The sequence below is a fragment of the Odocoileus virginianus genome, chromosome 2 (genome assembly GCF_023699985.2).
Source record: "Odocoileus virginianus isolate 20LAN1187 ecotype Illinois chromosome 2, Ovbor_1.2, whole genome shotgun sequence".
Classification (NCBI taxonomy): Eukaryota; Metazoa; Chordata; class Mammalia; order Artiodactyla; family Cervidae; genus Odocoileus; species Odocoileus virginianus.
The window spans coordinates 94621488-94637971 of NC_069675.1; the positions used below are offsets into that span (position 1 = coordinate 94621488).

Here is a 16484-nt window from a genome sequence, read left to right on the forward strand (position 1 = left end):
GGCCCTTGTGAGCTTTGGTGGGAGGGAAAGGAAGACTGGAGTGGGAGCCAGGAGGCTCGGGTCCTTGTCCCGGCTCAGGCATTCCCTACGTGAAGCTAGGCGGACCCTCCCTTCCCGAGCCCTCCACGTCCCCATCTGTGCATTGGGCACATCTACGCTGCTTTCCTCGGGTCCTTGTAATTCCAGCAGCCAGTCTCCAGGGCTCTGCAGAGGCAGGCCCGAGAGTCACCGTGGGCAGTCCTGACCCAGCTCACAGCCCCTCTGGGCTGGACGTGCTGAAGGCCCGCGCTGGGGTCAAGGGCAGAGTTGCTGTCAGATCCTGGCTCTGCCCTTTACTTGAGGGGTCCTCGGTCCCCTCATTTATACAGTCAGGATGGTGTTGGCAACCTCACAGAATGGTTCTGGGGATTCCTTCACTTTTGCTGGTAGGTGCTCCACTCCAGCAATGGGCCTGGTTCCTGGTAGTCAGTCAGTCATCTGTCTTCCTCCTGGACCAGTGATGCTCCTGCTGGGCCAACATGGGCTCCGGGGCAGGGGTCTTTTGGTGAAGAAAAACGGCCATTGTGTCTGACCTTGGCCTTAACCATGAGGCCTTAGCTGCTGCTCGGGCAACATGGGGACACACCAGAGTATGTCCTCCTCACATGGACTTTGACTAACACCACCCCCCCACCCCACCCCCCCGCCCGGGTGACCTCAGGAGTGAGTCAGGAGTCTTCCCTTCTGCCTCTGTCGTGGGATTTTTGAGCAGCGGGCCGTGACCCCATACCACACTCCTGTATCTCAGGAGTGGAGGTCTCCCTTGCCTGTCTGGTCTGGTACCTCTCCCACAGTGCTCCCGCCTCAGCTCTGGGGTGGCCCAGCCCCCGATCTGGAGCTAGTTAGGTTTTGGAAAAAAACAGCTGTGTGGAAACACCACCCACCCACTTCCCAAAGCCTGAGCAGAATGAATGGACAAATCACAGGGAGGCCCAGCCCTACACCTTCCCCCAACCCAGGGCTCTTCACTTGACTTAAAACCACACTGGTGGCCTTTTCTCTGATTATAACAGCAATTTTGAAAAAATTTTTTTGAAAACTTGAGGACGTTCAAAAAATAAACTAAAAATACCTTCACATTCCACCCAGAACAGCTCCTGCTAACGAACAGTATGTGGCACTTGCCAAGTGTCCGGGAGGCACTCCTTTTGTCCCCAAAACTGCCGATGGGAAAGTAAGGCCAGGGGCATGATAACATCCTGGTCAGGCTGCTGTTGGGGGTGGGTTCCCCAAGAGTTGCTGGCCCAGCACTAGAGGGGGACCTCTGTGTTCCTGGCACAAGGCGGCGGGTGTCTCTCTGGATCTGTGGGGGCAACCGATTGGGAAGGGGCCGCAACAGCTGGGATCTCTCCCTGCCTCGAGGGAGCAGAGTCTTGGCTGTGTTTCCCCAAAGGGTTCTCTCTTGTGTCTTCCTCACCAGCCTGTCCTTGGGGTACCTCACACCCTCTAGCCTCAGAAGCCTGCGGGGAGGCGGGGGGGCACCCCTCCTCCAGCTCTCTGCTCTGGGGAAGCAGGGCCCAGGCAGCTACTCCCATTGTGGTGGCCCAGAAAGCAGGACTTGACTCAGGGCCAAGGCCCCCAAGGGCTGAGCAGTCCCCATGCTCACTCCCGAAGACACTCTGTCCCTTCGCCATTCAGGAAGCGTCACTTTGGGGAAGGCCAGTGGCCGGTTTTCAGAAGCGGCAGCCAGTTTTCAGAATGGCCCTGTCAGCTGCTGAGCAGGGCTGGCTGGAAGGGTGGGTGTGCTGACCGCCAGCCTCAGACACCAACGTCTCGGGCCTAGGGTGGGGAACAGGAAGCCTGGCTTCCTTCTCCCTCATTCTGAAGGCCCAGCCCCCACCCCCATCCCGTTAGATCCCCTTTATCTTCGACTTTGCTCAGAGCTGCAGACAGATGAGTAATCCTCTCAGGGCCTAGAGAGTCTCGGGGGATCTAGGGTGGGGGTGGACACTCCTCCCCGGGCCCTCTTCCACCTTTGGAATGCAAAGCCACTCGCTGGGAGCCCGTCTGCTGGCCAGCTGAGACCCACCCCGCATTCCATCTCATCCCACGTGGCCTCAGTTCAATTCAGTCGCTCTTTGCGACCCCATGGACTGCTGGTGGCCTGGGCACTGTCTAATCCTCACCCAGAAGAGGGGCAGGCGTGGGTCGGATGGTCCAGTCAGTGGCGGCACCTGGGCTGGGACTCAGGTGTCTTCCTGCCTGCCGGGACCCTGCTAGGACACAACTTGTATAGCACCTTGTAAACAGCCAGCAGGAGTAGTTTCTGGAAAGAAATTGAAAGGGGACAGTTCAGGTAAAGGCCTTGTAGAGATCAGGACTGGCTAATCTTGGATTAGCTGGGGGGTGGGGCAAGGGATGGCCCCAGGGTGTGAGGCAGAGACCAGGGCGGCCCCACTGGAGGACAGAAGCGAGACAGTGCGGGGTGGTGTGGAGAAGGGCTGGGGGCTAGGTTGGGTTTTCTCCGGGTGAGGCACGGGAAGGACGGGAGGCCAGGATTCGAGTTTTCTCTGGGCAGGGAAGGGTTAAACGTTCTCGGGCTTCCCAGGCTCCCGCCCCTCACCCCTCCTGAACTTTTTCCTCTCCAGCCTTGGCCTCGGTACCCAGAGCCACCCGCCACCCTTGCGCCCTGCCCTGGGTCATCATGGCCTGCCTGAGTCCCTCACAGCTCCAGAAGGTAGGGGCCTGAAGGTTGGGAGACCCCGAGGGTCAGATAAGGGGCCCCTCAGAACTTGAAATAGTCCAGGAAACTCGACCCCGCCCTCTTGTACTTTTCAGAACAGGAACCTGAAGCCCAGAGTGGTCGGTTCACAGCCAGGGGCCGTCCAGGCCACGGCACCCGCGGTGCTGTGGGAACGTGTAGGTGACAAAACCAGACTAAAACACCGGGTCTTGAGAGCTGGGGAGGGGGCGGGGGCGAGGGTCTGAGAAGGGGCGGGACCGACGAGGGGGCGGACCCGCTGATCCCACCCCTAACCCGAAGCGCTAGGCTGCGGAACCAGCCGCGGGCGTTCCAGCGTGCCTGTGTGCTATTTGCGACCCTGTGGACCGTATCCCGCCAGGCTCCTCTCTGTCCATGGGATTCTCCAGGCAAGAATACTGGAGTGAGTTGCCATGCCCTCCTCCAGGGGATCTTCCGGACCCAGGGATCCGACCGGCGTCTCTTAAGTCTCCTGCATTGGCAGGCGGGTCCTTTACCACTAGCGCCACCTGGAAAGAGCTAAGCCTTGGGAATTAGCGCGACGGAGACGTTTGAAAAAACTTGACCCTTGTGGTTTGTTCCTGGTGGCAAGAGGAAAATGCAAAAAAAAAAAAAAAAAAATTACAGAAAATCTCAAAAAAGAAATGAAAACATCCCATACATTTCCTTGAAGAAGGAAATGGCAACTCATTTGGACTGAAGAATCCCATGGACAGAGGAGCCTGGTGAGCTGCACAGGCCACAGGGTCGCAAAGGGTCGGACACGACTGAAGCGACTGAGCACGCACACATACATTCCCTACGCTGAGACATTACTTTGGTACACAGCTCTTGAGTCGCTGAAAGGTCCGGGGAATTCTCCGGTGGTCCTGTCCTTAAGACTTGGCCCTTCCACTGCGGAGGGCACAGGTTTGATGCTGGGACTGGGAATTAAGATCCCAGAAGCTGCACTGTGGGGCCAAATAAAAGGTCCATCACAATTGTTGTGTCTGACTAGGTCGTGTCCGACTCTGTGACCCCATGGACTGCAGCACACCAGGCTTCCCTGTTCTTCACTATCCTGGAGCTTGCTCAAACTTATGTCCTTTGAGTTGGTGATGCCATCCAACCATTTCATTCTCTGTCATTCCCTTCTCCTCCTGCCTTCAATCTTTCCCAGCATCAGGATCTTTTCTAATGAGTCAGCTGTTTGTATTAGGTGGCCAAAGTATTGGAGCTTCAGCTTCAGCATCAGTCCTTCCAATGAACATTCAGGGTTGGCTTCCTTTAGGATTGTTTGATCTCCTTGCTGTCCAAGACCCTCTCAAGAGTCTTCAGCACCACAATTTGAAACCAAAAAAGAGGGTGCTCAGCCCTCTTTATGGTCCAACTCTTACATCCAAACGTGACTACTGGAAAAACTGTAGATTTGACTAGACGGACCTTTGTCCGCAAAGTGCTGTCTCTGCTTTTTAACATACTGTTTAGGTTTGTCATTGCTTTTCTTACAAAGAGCAAACATCTTTTAATTTCATGGCTGCAGTCACCATCCACAGTGATTTTGGAGCCCAAGAAAATAAAATATGTCATTGTTTCCACTTTTCCCCCTTCTATTTGCAAAGAAGTCATAGGACTGACTAGATGCCATTGATCTTAGTTTTTTGAATGTTGAGTGTTAAGCCTGTTTTTTCACTCTCTTCTTTCACCCTCATCAAGAAGTTCTTTAATTCCTCTTCACTTTCTGCCATTAGAGTGGTATCGTCTGCATATGTGAGGTTGTTGATATTTCTCCCGGTAATCAGCTGACTCATTAAAAAAGACCCTGATGCTGGGAAAGATTGAAGGCAGGAGGAGAAGGGGATGACAGAAGACGAGATGGTTGCATGGCATCACTGACTCAATGGACATGAATTTGAGCAAGCTCCAGGAGATGGTGAAGGACAGGGAAGCTTGGTGTGCTGCAGTCCATGGGATCACAAAGACTCTGACATGACTGAGGGACTGAATAGCAAATCTTGATTCCAGCTTGTGATTCATCCAGCTTGGCATTTCACATGATGTATTCTTTATATAAGTTAAATAAGCAGGGTGACAATATACAGCCTTGATGTGCTCCTTTCCCAATTTGGAACCAGTCTATCGTTCCATGTCCAATTCTAACTGTTGCTTCTTGACCTGCATACAGATTTCTCAGGAGGCAGATAAGGTGGTCTGATATCCCCATCTCTTTAAGAGTTTTCCACAGTTTGTTGTGATCAACACAGTCAAAGGCTTTAGTGTGGTCAATGAAGCAGAAGTAGATGTTTTTCTGGAATTCCTTTGCTTTTTCTATGATCCAACAGATGTTGGCCATTTGATTTCTGGTTCTTCTGCCTTTTATAAATTCAGTTTATACATCTGGAAGTTCTCGGTTCACAGACTGTTGAAGTCTAGCTTGAAGAATTCTGAATATTACCTTTCTAGCATGTGAAATGAGCACAGTTGTATGGTAGTTTTAACATTCCTAGGCATTGCCTTTCTTTGGTATTGGAATGAAAACTGACCTTTTCCAGTCCTGTGGCTATTGCTGAGTTTTCCAAATTTGCTGGCATATTAAATGCAGCACTTTCACAGCATCATCTTTTAGAATTTGAAATAGCTCAACTGAAATTCCATCACCTCCACTAGCTTTGTTCATGTAATGCTTGCTATGGCCCACTTGACTTTGCATTCCAGGATGTCTGACTCTAGGTAGATGACCACACCATCATGATTATCTGGGTCATTAAGATCTTTTTTGTATAGTTCTTCGGTGTACTCTTAGAGATGGTAGAATTGCCCATTCAACACATTTCCCTATGCTCCTACTATGTTCCAGGCACAGTACTGGGACCTAGAACTCCTGCTGTCCACTGGGCCTTCATGCAACCCTCTGTGGAAGGACAGGTGTGACCCCACTGGACAGCATTTGCCCAAATTCTCACAAATTAGAATACTAATTTGTATTTGGCTTTTTTGTTGTTCTTCAGTCGCTCAGTCATGTCCAGCTCTTTGTAATCCCATGGACTGCAGCATGCCAGGCTTCCCTGTCCTTCACTGTCTCCCAGAGCTTGTTCGAACTCATGTCCATTGAGTCAGTGATGCCATCCAACCACCTCGTCATGTCACCCCCTTCTCCACCTGCCCTCAATCTTTCCAAGCCTCAGGGTCTTTTCAGTGAGTTGGCTCTTCAGTACATTTATTTATTTAGCTGGGCTGGGTTTTAGTCAAAGCACTCAGGATCTTCTATCTTCTTATGTGGTATGCAAAGATCTTTAGTTGTAGCATGTGAACCCTTAGTTCTGTGGGATGTGGGATCTAGTTCCCTGACCAAAGATTGAACCGGGCCCCCCCTGCATTGGGAGTGGGGAGTCTTAGCCACTGAACCACCAGGGAAGCCCCTTGACTTTTTTTTTCTAATCTCATACTATATCTAGAACATATTCCCATGTCAGTAAATATTTTTCTATCACCTGTGTTGTATTCCAGGGAGATAAACATACTTTGTGTAATAGATTCCCCTGTATGCTGGTTTGTTGGATGTCTATCTCCTTTCTTAGACCAGGTTTAGGGAGGCAGGCATCATGGATGGCTTGCTCATGACTGGATCTACAGCTCCTAAAGCCATGTCTGGTGCACGGTAGACGCACAGTCAATGGTGGTTGGGTAAATGAATGAGGTTGTATCCCTATGTGACTGAAGCCCACTGGAGGGTTACAGTGGGACAGCTCTGCTTCCACTCCCCTTCATTCAAGCAGCCAACACTCACTGCCCTTCACTGGACATAGACACCATGGCCAGGGATGGGGGCAGAGCAATGAACGAGATGCTAGGTCCTGCCTTCAGACGACTTCTGGTTTGGGGAGGGGTCAAATCAGTCCTCATGTAGGACGTTTGAGGGTGGGGGGAAGCCCGAGTCTCCTGCTTGTCTGCCTGCAGTTTCAGGAGGATGGATTCCTGGTGCTGGAAGGGTTCCTGTCTGCAGATGAGTGTGAGGCCATGCAGAGGAGGATTGGTGAGATTGTGGCCGAGATGGATGTCCCTCTCCACTGTCGCACGGAATTTTCTACCCAGGAGGAGGAGCAGCTGCGTGCCCAGGTGAGTACCTGGAGCAGGTGGGGATGGGACCTGGTCTCTGATGGGTGGTGAAGCCTGGAAACATCAGGTCCCAAGGCCCATGGGTTCATTTTTTGTGGCCATGCAGCACTGCTCAGTTAGTTCCCCAACCGGGTATAGAACTTGTACCCCCTGCAGTGGGAGCTCAAACACTTAACAAGGAGCCGCCAGGGGAGTCCCCCCCATCGACTCATTCTGACACTGAGTCAGGCCTTGAACTTTCTTAAGGCTCCAGACTGTGTCTTATTTGCCTATTTCCTTCACTCCCTACTATGAATTTATAAAGTCAATATTATTGCCCCCATTTGACAGATAAATTAAGGATAATTGAAGTTCAGTTCACATGTCCCAAACTACACAGTTAATCACTAATAGAGCCAGAACTTAAACCCAGATTTGCCTGATACCAAGTTCATGTTGTCACTGATCTGCTGTACTTCCTTAGAAGTTTTCCTGCCACAAAGGACCACTTTGTGGCCACAACCCAGGACAAGTCTGATGATTCTGATGGGCCCACCTGGGTTAGTCATCCCCCAGTGAGACTAGGAACTCTGCTTGTCCCGCCCCGCCCCGCCCCGCCCCACCTCTATCCCTGTGACCTAATGGGACTCAGTACAGTTTGAGATGGATAAGTTGAGACCCGGGGGTTCTCCCACACAGTTCTTGTAACTTTTCATAGTCTGATTTCATGAGCCTGCCTGCTGCTGGGCCCTCAAGCCAAAGCTGCAGTCCAGGGACTTCCCTGGTGGGGCCAGTGGCTAAGACTTTACACTCGCAATGCAGGGGCCCCAGGTTCCATCCCTGGTCAGGGAGCTAGATCCCACATGCTGCAACTAAAGAATCTGCATGCTGCAACAAACATGGCCGATCCTGCATGCCACAACTAAACACCTGGCACAGCCAAATAAATACATAAATAACAACAAAATAAGTTGTGGTCCAGGCTCCATAATGGGGCCTCCCTCTTACTCATGGCAATAATCTTCTGCCATCTGGTGGGCTTAAAGGGAATTACAATGACTGGAAAGCTTACTACGCCACGCAGAGAATGGGGACCAAAAGGAAAGGGGCTTTATAGGATGACAGCTTTGCTCCCAACAGTCAGTTTCATTTGGCTGCATTGGTATCCAGTACATCCTCAATATTCACTACTGATATTGTGAAAGACTTTGCAATAGATATTAAAAAAGATCGGCAGGTGTCCTGTTCAACTCTCCTTTCCAGCTTACCTGCACTTTTCATTGTTTTTTGAGTTGACAATCCTGCAAGTTGTGTGATCACTCACATGATACTTGTCCATAGAAATGGGCATGAACTGGGTCTGGCAGGATGCAATTATTGGTTGCCTCTGTGGCTATATCGGTTTTGCATTGATCTGTAAATTCATTTCAGCGTTTCTCAATGCCTCTATTTGTGTGGTTCTTGGGATTCTCCTTTGAACATGTAGCTGGTTCCTTTGTGAATTACTGAGTTAAAGTAACAACGTTGACACTCATGTAGCATCACTGTCTTTAATATTATTAGCAATTATGCTTCCCAGACTTGTTTCCCTCACTCTGATCCTAGTACAGAGGAGCTGAGAATATTGGAATAAACCTTTCAGTGTTCAGTGGGAAGCTTTCAAAGTTTTCAGAGAACCACAGTGAGTCATTGAGTTGAGCCAGGCAGGCATCTGCGATAGCAGATGTGTTCAGGTGAGGGGGAGGGGGGCTTGTGCCACCTGGGAACCCAGGTAAGGGCATCACTCAACTGTCCTTAAGTCACCATGCAGGGAGGAAGATTATATATGTGTGTGTGTTGTGTATATACAATCTTCCTTCCATGGTGACATAAGCACGGTTGAGTGACACCAATGCCCCTACCTGGAAGGAAGATTATGTATATATGTGTATCGTGTATGGGCTTGCCTGTTGGCTCAGATAGTAACAAATCTGCCCACGATGCCGGACACTGGGGTTCGATTCCTGGGTCAGGAAGATCCCTTGGAGTTGGCAACCCACTCCAGTATCCTTGTCTGGAGAATTCCATGGGCAGAGAAGCCTGGCAGGCTACAGTCCATGGGGTTGCAAAGAGTTGGACACAACTGAGCAACTTACACTTTCACTTTTACTTTTCATTGTGTGTGTTCTTATATATATGGCATGGTGATCATGTGTGACCAAAGCCACACATCTTTGTGTGGGACATCTTCCTGGAGCACAATTTTCATATGATGCTAAGAAATTTGAAATATGATATTAAAATTAACAAGGAACAGTTATTAAGAAAAAGATTAGTAATAGCTTATATTTATAGAAGATTTATCCATGCCCTCACTGAGTGTTTTCTATAATAATAAAGGCAGATATTCACATGACACCAACATTCCAAGGACTGTTCTAGAGCCGGATGTGTGTGTGTGCATGTACATGCTCAGTCATGTCCGACTCTTTGTGACCCCATGAACTGTAGCCCGCCAGGCTCCTCTGTCCATGGGATTTTCTAGGCAAGAATAATGGAGTGGGTTGCCATTATTTCTTTCTCTAGGAGATCTTTCCCCACTCAGGGATAGAACCCACATCTCCTGCATTGGCAGGTGAATTCCTTACCACTGCGCCACCTGGAAGCCCAGTGATAAATAATAATAATAATAATAATAATAATAATAATAATAGGCAGATAGTCACATGACACAACATTCCAAGCAACTGTTCTAGTGCTTTATATATGTTATTCTTGTTCAGTCACCAACTGAACAACATAATTGCTACAACACCCTATGAGATAGGTGCCTTTAATAGCCTGTGTATTTTATGAGGAAACCAAACCCAGAGAGGTTCAGTAATGTGATTATGGTCACAGCCCATTGGTGGCAGAGCTGGGATTTGAACCCCAGTATTTTAACTCCAGGGTTTCCCAGGTGGCCCAGAGCTCCCTGGGAACCAGGCCTGTTTGATCATGCCATTATCGGGTATGAGTCATGTGATTTATTAAGAGGTTTCCAGGGGGACTTCCTGATGGTCCAGTAGTAAGATTCCATGCTCCCCATGCAGGGGGCCCAGGTTTGATCCCTGGTCAAGGAACTAGGATCCCACATTCCGCAACTAAGAGCCCACATACCACAACTAGAAAAAAGATCCCGTGTGTTACAACTAAGACCCAGTGCAGACAAATTAATTAATTAATTTTAAAAAAATTTCAAAAAAATTCCGTGCTTATAGCTCAGACTGGGCTGTCAGGCCCTCGGGTTTCCAGTTCACTGTCTGTGTTGCAGTGAACAAGTCTGAGAAGCATCAGTGGAGTCTGCAGCTCTGTGCTGGGTGCAGGGTTGGGGGGCATCTGAATCCTCTTCCCTCTCTGCCAGGCCCACCTGTGACCCCGGGATGCTCTCTCAGTCCCTCTGATGTCCCCTCTCCACAGGGCAGCACAGACTATTTCTTAAGCAGCGGTGACAAGATCCGATTCTTCTTTGAGAAAGGCGTCTTTGATAAACAAGGTTTGGAACTGGCGCCCTAGACTGGCTGGATTTGGGTGTCTGCCCCCCGGGGGCTGGGGCGTTGCTGCACTGAGGCCAGCTGTCTGCGGGTAGCTGGATTCCAGTTCTTCTGCCTTGACCTGTTCTTTGTGCCACAGGAAATTTCCTGGTCCCACCAGAGAAATCTATCAACAAAATTGGCCATGGTAAGCAGAGCCTTGGGGGAACCTAAGGTCTGAAGAGTTGGGGGGCCTTCCTTAAAAGCACTCAGTAAGTTAGTAGCCCAACAGATAGCATTTCTGGGTGCAGGCTCCCTCTTGGGCCCTGCTCTCCACTCCTCGGTTATAAACAAGCAGAAAGCTTAATGCAGAGAAAATAGCGGAGAACATCAGAGTGAAGCCTGATCCTGGGTGCGCAGGCCTAGGCCCGGGAGGGCCTGGGGACTGGGGACTGGCTCTTCATCTCACCTTTGTCCCACAGCCCTGCATGCCCATGACCCCATCTTCAGGGGCGTCACACACTCCCCCAAGGTGCAGGTGAGCAGAGGTGTCTGCGAGGGTGGGCAGGTAGGTCAGATGTGAGTGTGGGCAGGCTGGCTGTGTGACCTCTGCCCCCTTCCAGGCTTTGGCCAGAAGTCTGGGCCTCCAGATGCCTGTGGTTGTGCAGAGCATGTATATCTTTAAGGTGAGTGCCCTGTCTTCCTCAGGCCTCAGTTTATCCTCTGTAAAATGGGCACAGTGCTTAAACCAGCCCCTCTTTACAAGGGCCACAAGCTGTCTCCCCACTACTCAGTGGGCAAGAGAACATGGAAATTGGTTTCCCCTGGTTAGGATATCTGGCACTTCCTTGGTGCTCAGTTACAATTTGGCAGCAGAAGGGAAGGGGCCCCAAGGGCTGCCTCCTCCCTTTGTTGGCTATTGAAATGCCTTGCTTCCAGCTTTCAAGGCTCAGCTCAGTGCCACCTCCTCCAAGAAGCCTTCCAACTCCCTGGGGAAGAGAGGACTCATCTTTGACCCTGAAGCCTAGAGGCTTAACTGCTGGTCTGGGCCCCAGTATCTCCCGCTGCCCTCACTTCTGCCTTGTGTCTTTAAAAAAAAAAAAAACAAGCTAATTTTACTTTTGGCTGCATCAAGTCCTTATTGTGGCACATGGGCTGAGTAGTTGCAGTGCGTGGGCTTAGTTGCTCGGTGGCATGTGGAATCTTAGTTCCCTGAGCAGGGATCAAACCCACATCCTCCGCGTTGAAAGGCGGATTCTTAACCGCCTGACCTCTGGGGAAGCCCCCTGCCTTGCGTTCTTGTTAGGCACGTGAGTCTTCTCTTCCCAGAGAAGTCTGAAGGAGTCCTGGAGGAGGTGTGCTCCGACTGGACAGGGGTGTTTTTCTGTCTGCAGCCCTCATGGGCTGGTACAGAAGGTGCTGGTTGCCGACGGGAAGCCTGGGAGAAAGACCTGTGGCGGGGGCAGGAGCCTCCCACTGAGATGACCTGGCCCCTCCTCTCTTTTGCAGCAACCTCACTTCGGAGGCGAAGGTGAGCCAAGAGCAGGCTGGGGGGCCTGGCAAAGGTCATGGCTGGAGATCTGGGACATCAATCATTGTCAGGGCCCCCGAGGGACCAGCCTCCTCTGCTACTTCCAGAGTGAACTGGTGGGGTGGGGGGTGGGGGTCCCGGAGTCCTTGACACAGTGGTTCCCAAACCTGGCAGCAACCCCTTGTGGGTTAAAAATACAAATTCCTGGGCCCCATTCCCTGAGATCTTGAGGGAACCAAGGGCCTGGGAATCTGTATTTTACCAAGTTCCCTGGAGGGCTGATTCAGCATAGAAATCGCTGATCTGATTACACACCTGCTGGAATCACAGTTACCCTTTCCCACCTCCCTCATGGGCGATGATCCCCTTCTCTCACATACCTCCAGTGACAGAGGGCTCACTCCCCTGCAGGCAGCTCTTCCCTTCCTGCATAAGCCCAAGTCCTTTGTGAGGCCCCCTCCTCTCCACCATCAAGCCCAAGGACAGTCTCCCGGAGGTGACCATCCTCTCCCTGAGCCATCTCTGCTTAATCCGGCACCTCCAGCTCCTTCAGCCTTTCCTCCTCCCAGTGTTTTGGGGCCCCCACCATTAGGACACCTTTGTTTGGACACTGGATTGTCAAAGCCCCTCTTAAAGTTTGGTGTTCAGAAAGTACACAGTTCCTCGGGAAAGGACTATCACCCGCTTTTGGCGAGACTAGCACCCACTTTTGTTATTACAGACTCAGTTCCTCTGTTGAGTGGTCTTCCTCGGTGGCCTGGACCCCAGCATCATGCAGGGGTTGTTCACAAGGGGGATGCTGTGTCCGTCCCTTGCTTCGCACCCTATTTCTCAGTCTCCGCCCCCGGGGGCTTACACTGGGCCATCTGGTGGCCGAGGTGCCCTCCCTGCCTAAGGACAGCAGCTTGAGTCACCTGCTGCCATGAAAAAATAGCCGCTGCGTTTCAGGCTGCAGTTACAACGTCGAGCACATATTGTCTCATGGGATTCTTCAGCAATCTCACGAAATTAGGTTATCATAGGGACTGCTCTACGGTTTAGGAAATTGAAGTTTTGAGAGGTGATCTCTCTTGCCCAGAGTCTCCGGCCCAGGAAGTGGGTAGATTCTAACTGCTCCTGGGAAGCCTGGAGGGCTGTGGGATGACTGGGGAGTGAGCAGAATTGGGGCCCAGGTGAGGCGAGGTGGGGCTTCTCATGCCCAGGTGGGCCTGCTGCAGTCACCCCTCACCAGGACGCCTCCTTCCTGTACACGGAGCCCCTGGGCCGGGTGCTGGGCCTGTGGATCGCGCTGGAAGACGCCGTGCTGGAGAACGGCTGCCTCTGGTTCATCCCTGGCTCCCACAGAGGTGAGGCCACCTGCCTCTGCCTGCTCACTCGTCCTCACTCTCCATGAATGTGCACGTATGTGTTTGATCCTGTTGGACTCTTTGCGACCCCATGGAGTACAGCCCACCAGGCTCCTCTGTCCATGGGATTTTTCAGGCAAGAATACTGGAGCGGGTTGCCATTTCCTACTCCAGATCTTCCTAACCCAGGGATTGAACCCATGTCTCCTGCATCAGCAGGCGGGTTCTTTACCACTGAGCCACCTGAGAAGCCCCCCGCCCCCATGGGAGAAGGACCTGGAAACGAGAGGCTGAAGGCCCCACTTTGGCCTGCAGGTGGAGTGTCGAGAAGGATGGTCCGGGCCCCTGCTGGCTCGGCGCCTGGCACCAGCTTCCTTGGGTCTGAGCCAACCCGGGATAACAGCTTCTTTGTGCCCACACCAGTGCTGAGAGGTAAGGGGCGGGTGCAGAGGGCAGGGAGGAGGGCCTGGGGGCCATGCCCAGGGGTCTGTGCCTGCTCTGACCACCCAGCTGACCTGAGGGCTGGGGAGTCACAGCAGGAGGGAAGGTCAGGTGGGCACTGCGAGGACTGAAAGCTGTGTGTGTGGCTGACACCAGGGTCCCCCAGGCTGGGCTGGAATCCAGATGCTGCTACTTCCAGATTGTTCCTAAGAGCAAATGACTGAAACCCTCTGAGCCTCAGTTTCCCCAAACATCAAGTGGGGAAGCCAGTGAGATGTTATGTGTGAGATGGCGCACAAGTGCTCAGAAATCCTGGTTGTCAGCACACTTCCTTTTATTTCTTATTTTTATATTAATATTTATTTGGTTGCATTGGATGTTAGTTATGACGTGTGGGCTCAGGAGTTGCGCCATGTAGGCAGCTGCCTTGGGGCACGTGGAAATCTTAGTTCCCCAGCCAGGGATTGAACTTGCGTCCCCTGCATGGGAAGGCAGATTCTTAACCATGGGACTACCAGGGAAGTCCCACACCCTTTCTTTTAGAAAAGGGAAACTGAGTTCCAACGCTGTGTTCCCAGGTGAGGCCCCAGCTGGCTTCTGCCTGGTTCTGGAAATGCCACAGAAGGCAATGCCACTGCCGAGGCTTGCGAGGGTGCAGGCCACGGTGGAAGGACTTGATCCTGGGGGAACCCACGTCCAACCGCACAGCCGCCAACCGGGGGCAGACTCCAGGCCCCTGAGGTTCCTGGGATGAGGAGGGGGATGAAGAAGCCACACCACCGCGTGAGGGAGGGGACTGCCCACCATGTCCCTTCTTGCCCTGAGTGCTCTCCTGACCTGCTGTGCCCCTGCCAGGGGCCCTCGTCCTGATCCATGGAGAAGTGGTGCACAAGAGTGAGCGGAATTTCTCTGACCGTTCGCGCCAGGCCTACACTTTCCACCTCATGGAGGCCGCTGGCACCGTCTGGAGCCCAGATAACTGGTAGGTGGCAGGGTTGTTGTGTGCCCCAGACAGCTCCCGAACAGGCCTGCCCTGGAGGCCCTGGACAGTGCTCCTGGCCCCTCAAGGTCTTCCCCCTCCCCATCCTCTGCAGGCTCCAGCCGACCCCCGAGCTGCCCTTTCCCCCACTGTACATCTAAAGGCCCTCTCAGGGCGGGGACACGTACGCTCTTGGGTGAAGCTGCGGGCCACCAACACCAGCGCCTCGCCCAACCGCCTGGCCTCAACAGGGAAGCCACGTCTCTCCTCCAGGGTTTTCCTCATGCCGGTGTCTCTGAAGACAGGCGGGCACGAGGTGGCTGCCAGGCAGCTTGAGCCCGGGCTGGGTGCCCTTCCCGACATCTCTCTCTGCTTCTCCCCCAACACAACCTCTCCCAAGAGGCAGCCTCACAGCCACGAAAAGGGTTCTCACTGCTTCTCTGCCAGCTTCTCCATCTTCTCCCCTCTCAGATGGAAGTCTTGGTCAGTATGTTGGGAGACACTGAATAAACATGACTTCCGAATGCAGCATCTTGCTCCTCCTTTCCCAGGCTGCCTTGCTCTCAAGAGAGCCCTGGTAAGAGGCATCCCATGTGGTCCAGCCCTGCCTGGTGGGGAACAGTCAGTGACATTCTGTGGGCATTCATGGTGCCAGGAGTTTGCTGTGCTTACTCACTGGATCCTCACCCCTTTCAGGCAGGCACTGTGTACAGAAGGAGCTGACACGTGGGAATGTTAAGTGATCTAAGTCCCACACCCATTCAGGTGTTCGGCGAGGTCAGCCGGATGCACGGTCTGTGCTCTGACCGCTACGCTCCCAGTTCTACTGGAGCCTGGAATCCAGTCTTAGATTCTGGTCGCCTTCCAGCTCAGGCCAGGCCCTTCTCTCTGAGTCCACCAAAGGGCTGGACTAGGGCCTCCTCTTGGGCATACTTGATAGGCACCCAGATCTGCAGGAACAATTACCAAATCCCAAACCTGCTTGGCTGGGGTCTGGCCCAGTGGTTGCAAACTGGGGGCCATCAGCTGATTTCACAACGCAGAAGTGTTCTGTCTGGGCCTCAGCATTAAAGCAAACAAACCAACCAACCCACAACTTTTGAAAGCTGATTTCACATAACGATCCATGTTTCTAAGTTGCCTTGAATGAGCAGGTCAATAGCCTGCGTCAATAGTCCAAGCCTATGGTCCAGCCCAGGTGACTGCTGGCTGGAGCTGGTCCTTACAGGCACGTGTGCTCTTCCCTTCCCTTCCCTGCCCTCTCTCACTGTGTACCCTGTCTGGTCTCAGAAGCCTTAGGATTCTATGACCTTGACTCCCGACCCCTGCTGTACATGTGGACAAACCAAGGCCACCTGGGAGCCAGGAGGCAAAGCAGCACTCGTATACTCTGCGCCCCAACATGGTGCTGCCTCCTTCAGCCAAGCAGTAGCAGCAGTCTGAGCAAAGGGATGGGTTTAATGCTTCTTTGAGGCCAGAAGGAATGTCTCAATACCCTCCTCTGAGAGAGCCTGCTGGTGATGCCCAGGCACAAGCTTCCAGCGCTGGGCTGCTGGCTTCCAGCCTTGGTGGGGCAGAGTTCTCACCTCTTCCTGCTAGGCCCCTCCCTGTTAGGCTGGCGAGAAGCGGGCAGAACCTTTGAGAAACCTGCTGTGCTATCTTCTCACTGATGGGAAATGTTCATCCACTCAACGAAGGTCTGCTGAGTTCCGTCCACCTGCCAGGCTGTGTGGGCACCGGGGGATACAGTGGGGAACCACGCGGCTTGGGCTCTGCCCTCAGAGAGCGAGGCTGGAGCATGCCTACCCCTGGCTTCCCCAGCAGAGCGAGTCTGAGCACTCCGTAAGCTTTACCAGTCGCCTTGGCTCTACTTCCTCGCTCA

The 16484-nt window shown here is 52.5% G+C and overlaps 1 protein-coding gene across 9 annotated transcripts; it reads left to right on the forward strand.

Moving 5' to 3' along the window:
- The first annotated feature begins 1938 nt into the window (after nucleotides 1-1938).
- PHYHD1 (phytanoyl-CoA dioxygenase domain containing 1) lies at nucleotides 1939-15130 on the forward strand. 9 transcript variants are annotated; one of them, XM_020874754.2, is made up of 13 exons: nucleotides 1944-2335; nucleotides 2628-2716; nucleotides 2818-2898; nucleotides 6677-6835; nucleotides 10253-10328; nucleotides 10466-10513; nucleotides 10788-10843; nucleotides 10929-10991; nucleotides 11815-11836; nucleotides 13039-13182; nucleotides 13498-13614; nucleotides 14479-14605; nucleotides 14718-15130. In XM_020874754.2, exons 2-13 carry the CDS (start codon nucleotides 2684-2686, stop codon nucleotides 14761-14763), a joined length of 972 nt encoding a protein of 323 aa, XP_020730413.2. In that variant the 5' UTR covers nucleotides 1944-2335; nucleotides 2628-2683; the 3' UTR covers nucleotides 14764-15130. The 9 variants fall into 9 exon arrangements, with proteins under 9 accessions (XP_070310413.1, XP_070310419.1, XP_020730413.2 ...); XM_020874756.2 differs by having other exon boundaries at nucleotides 1947-2335; nucleotides 13054-13182; XM_020874757.2 differs by lacking the exon at nucleotides 10929-10991.
- The last annotated feature ends 1354 nt before the right edge of the window (nucleotides 15131-16484 follow it).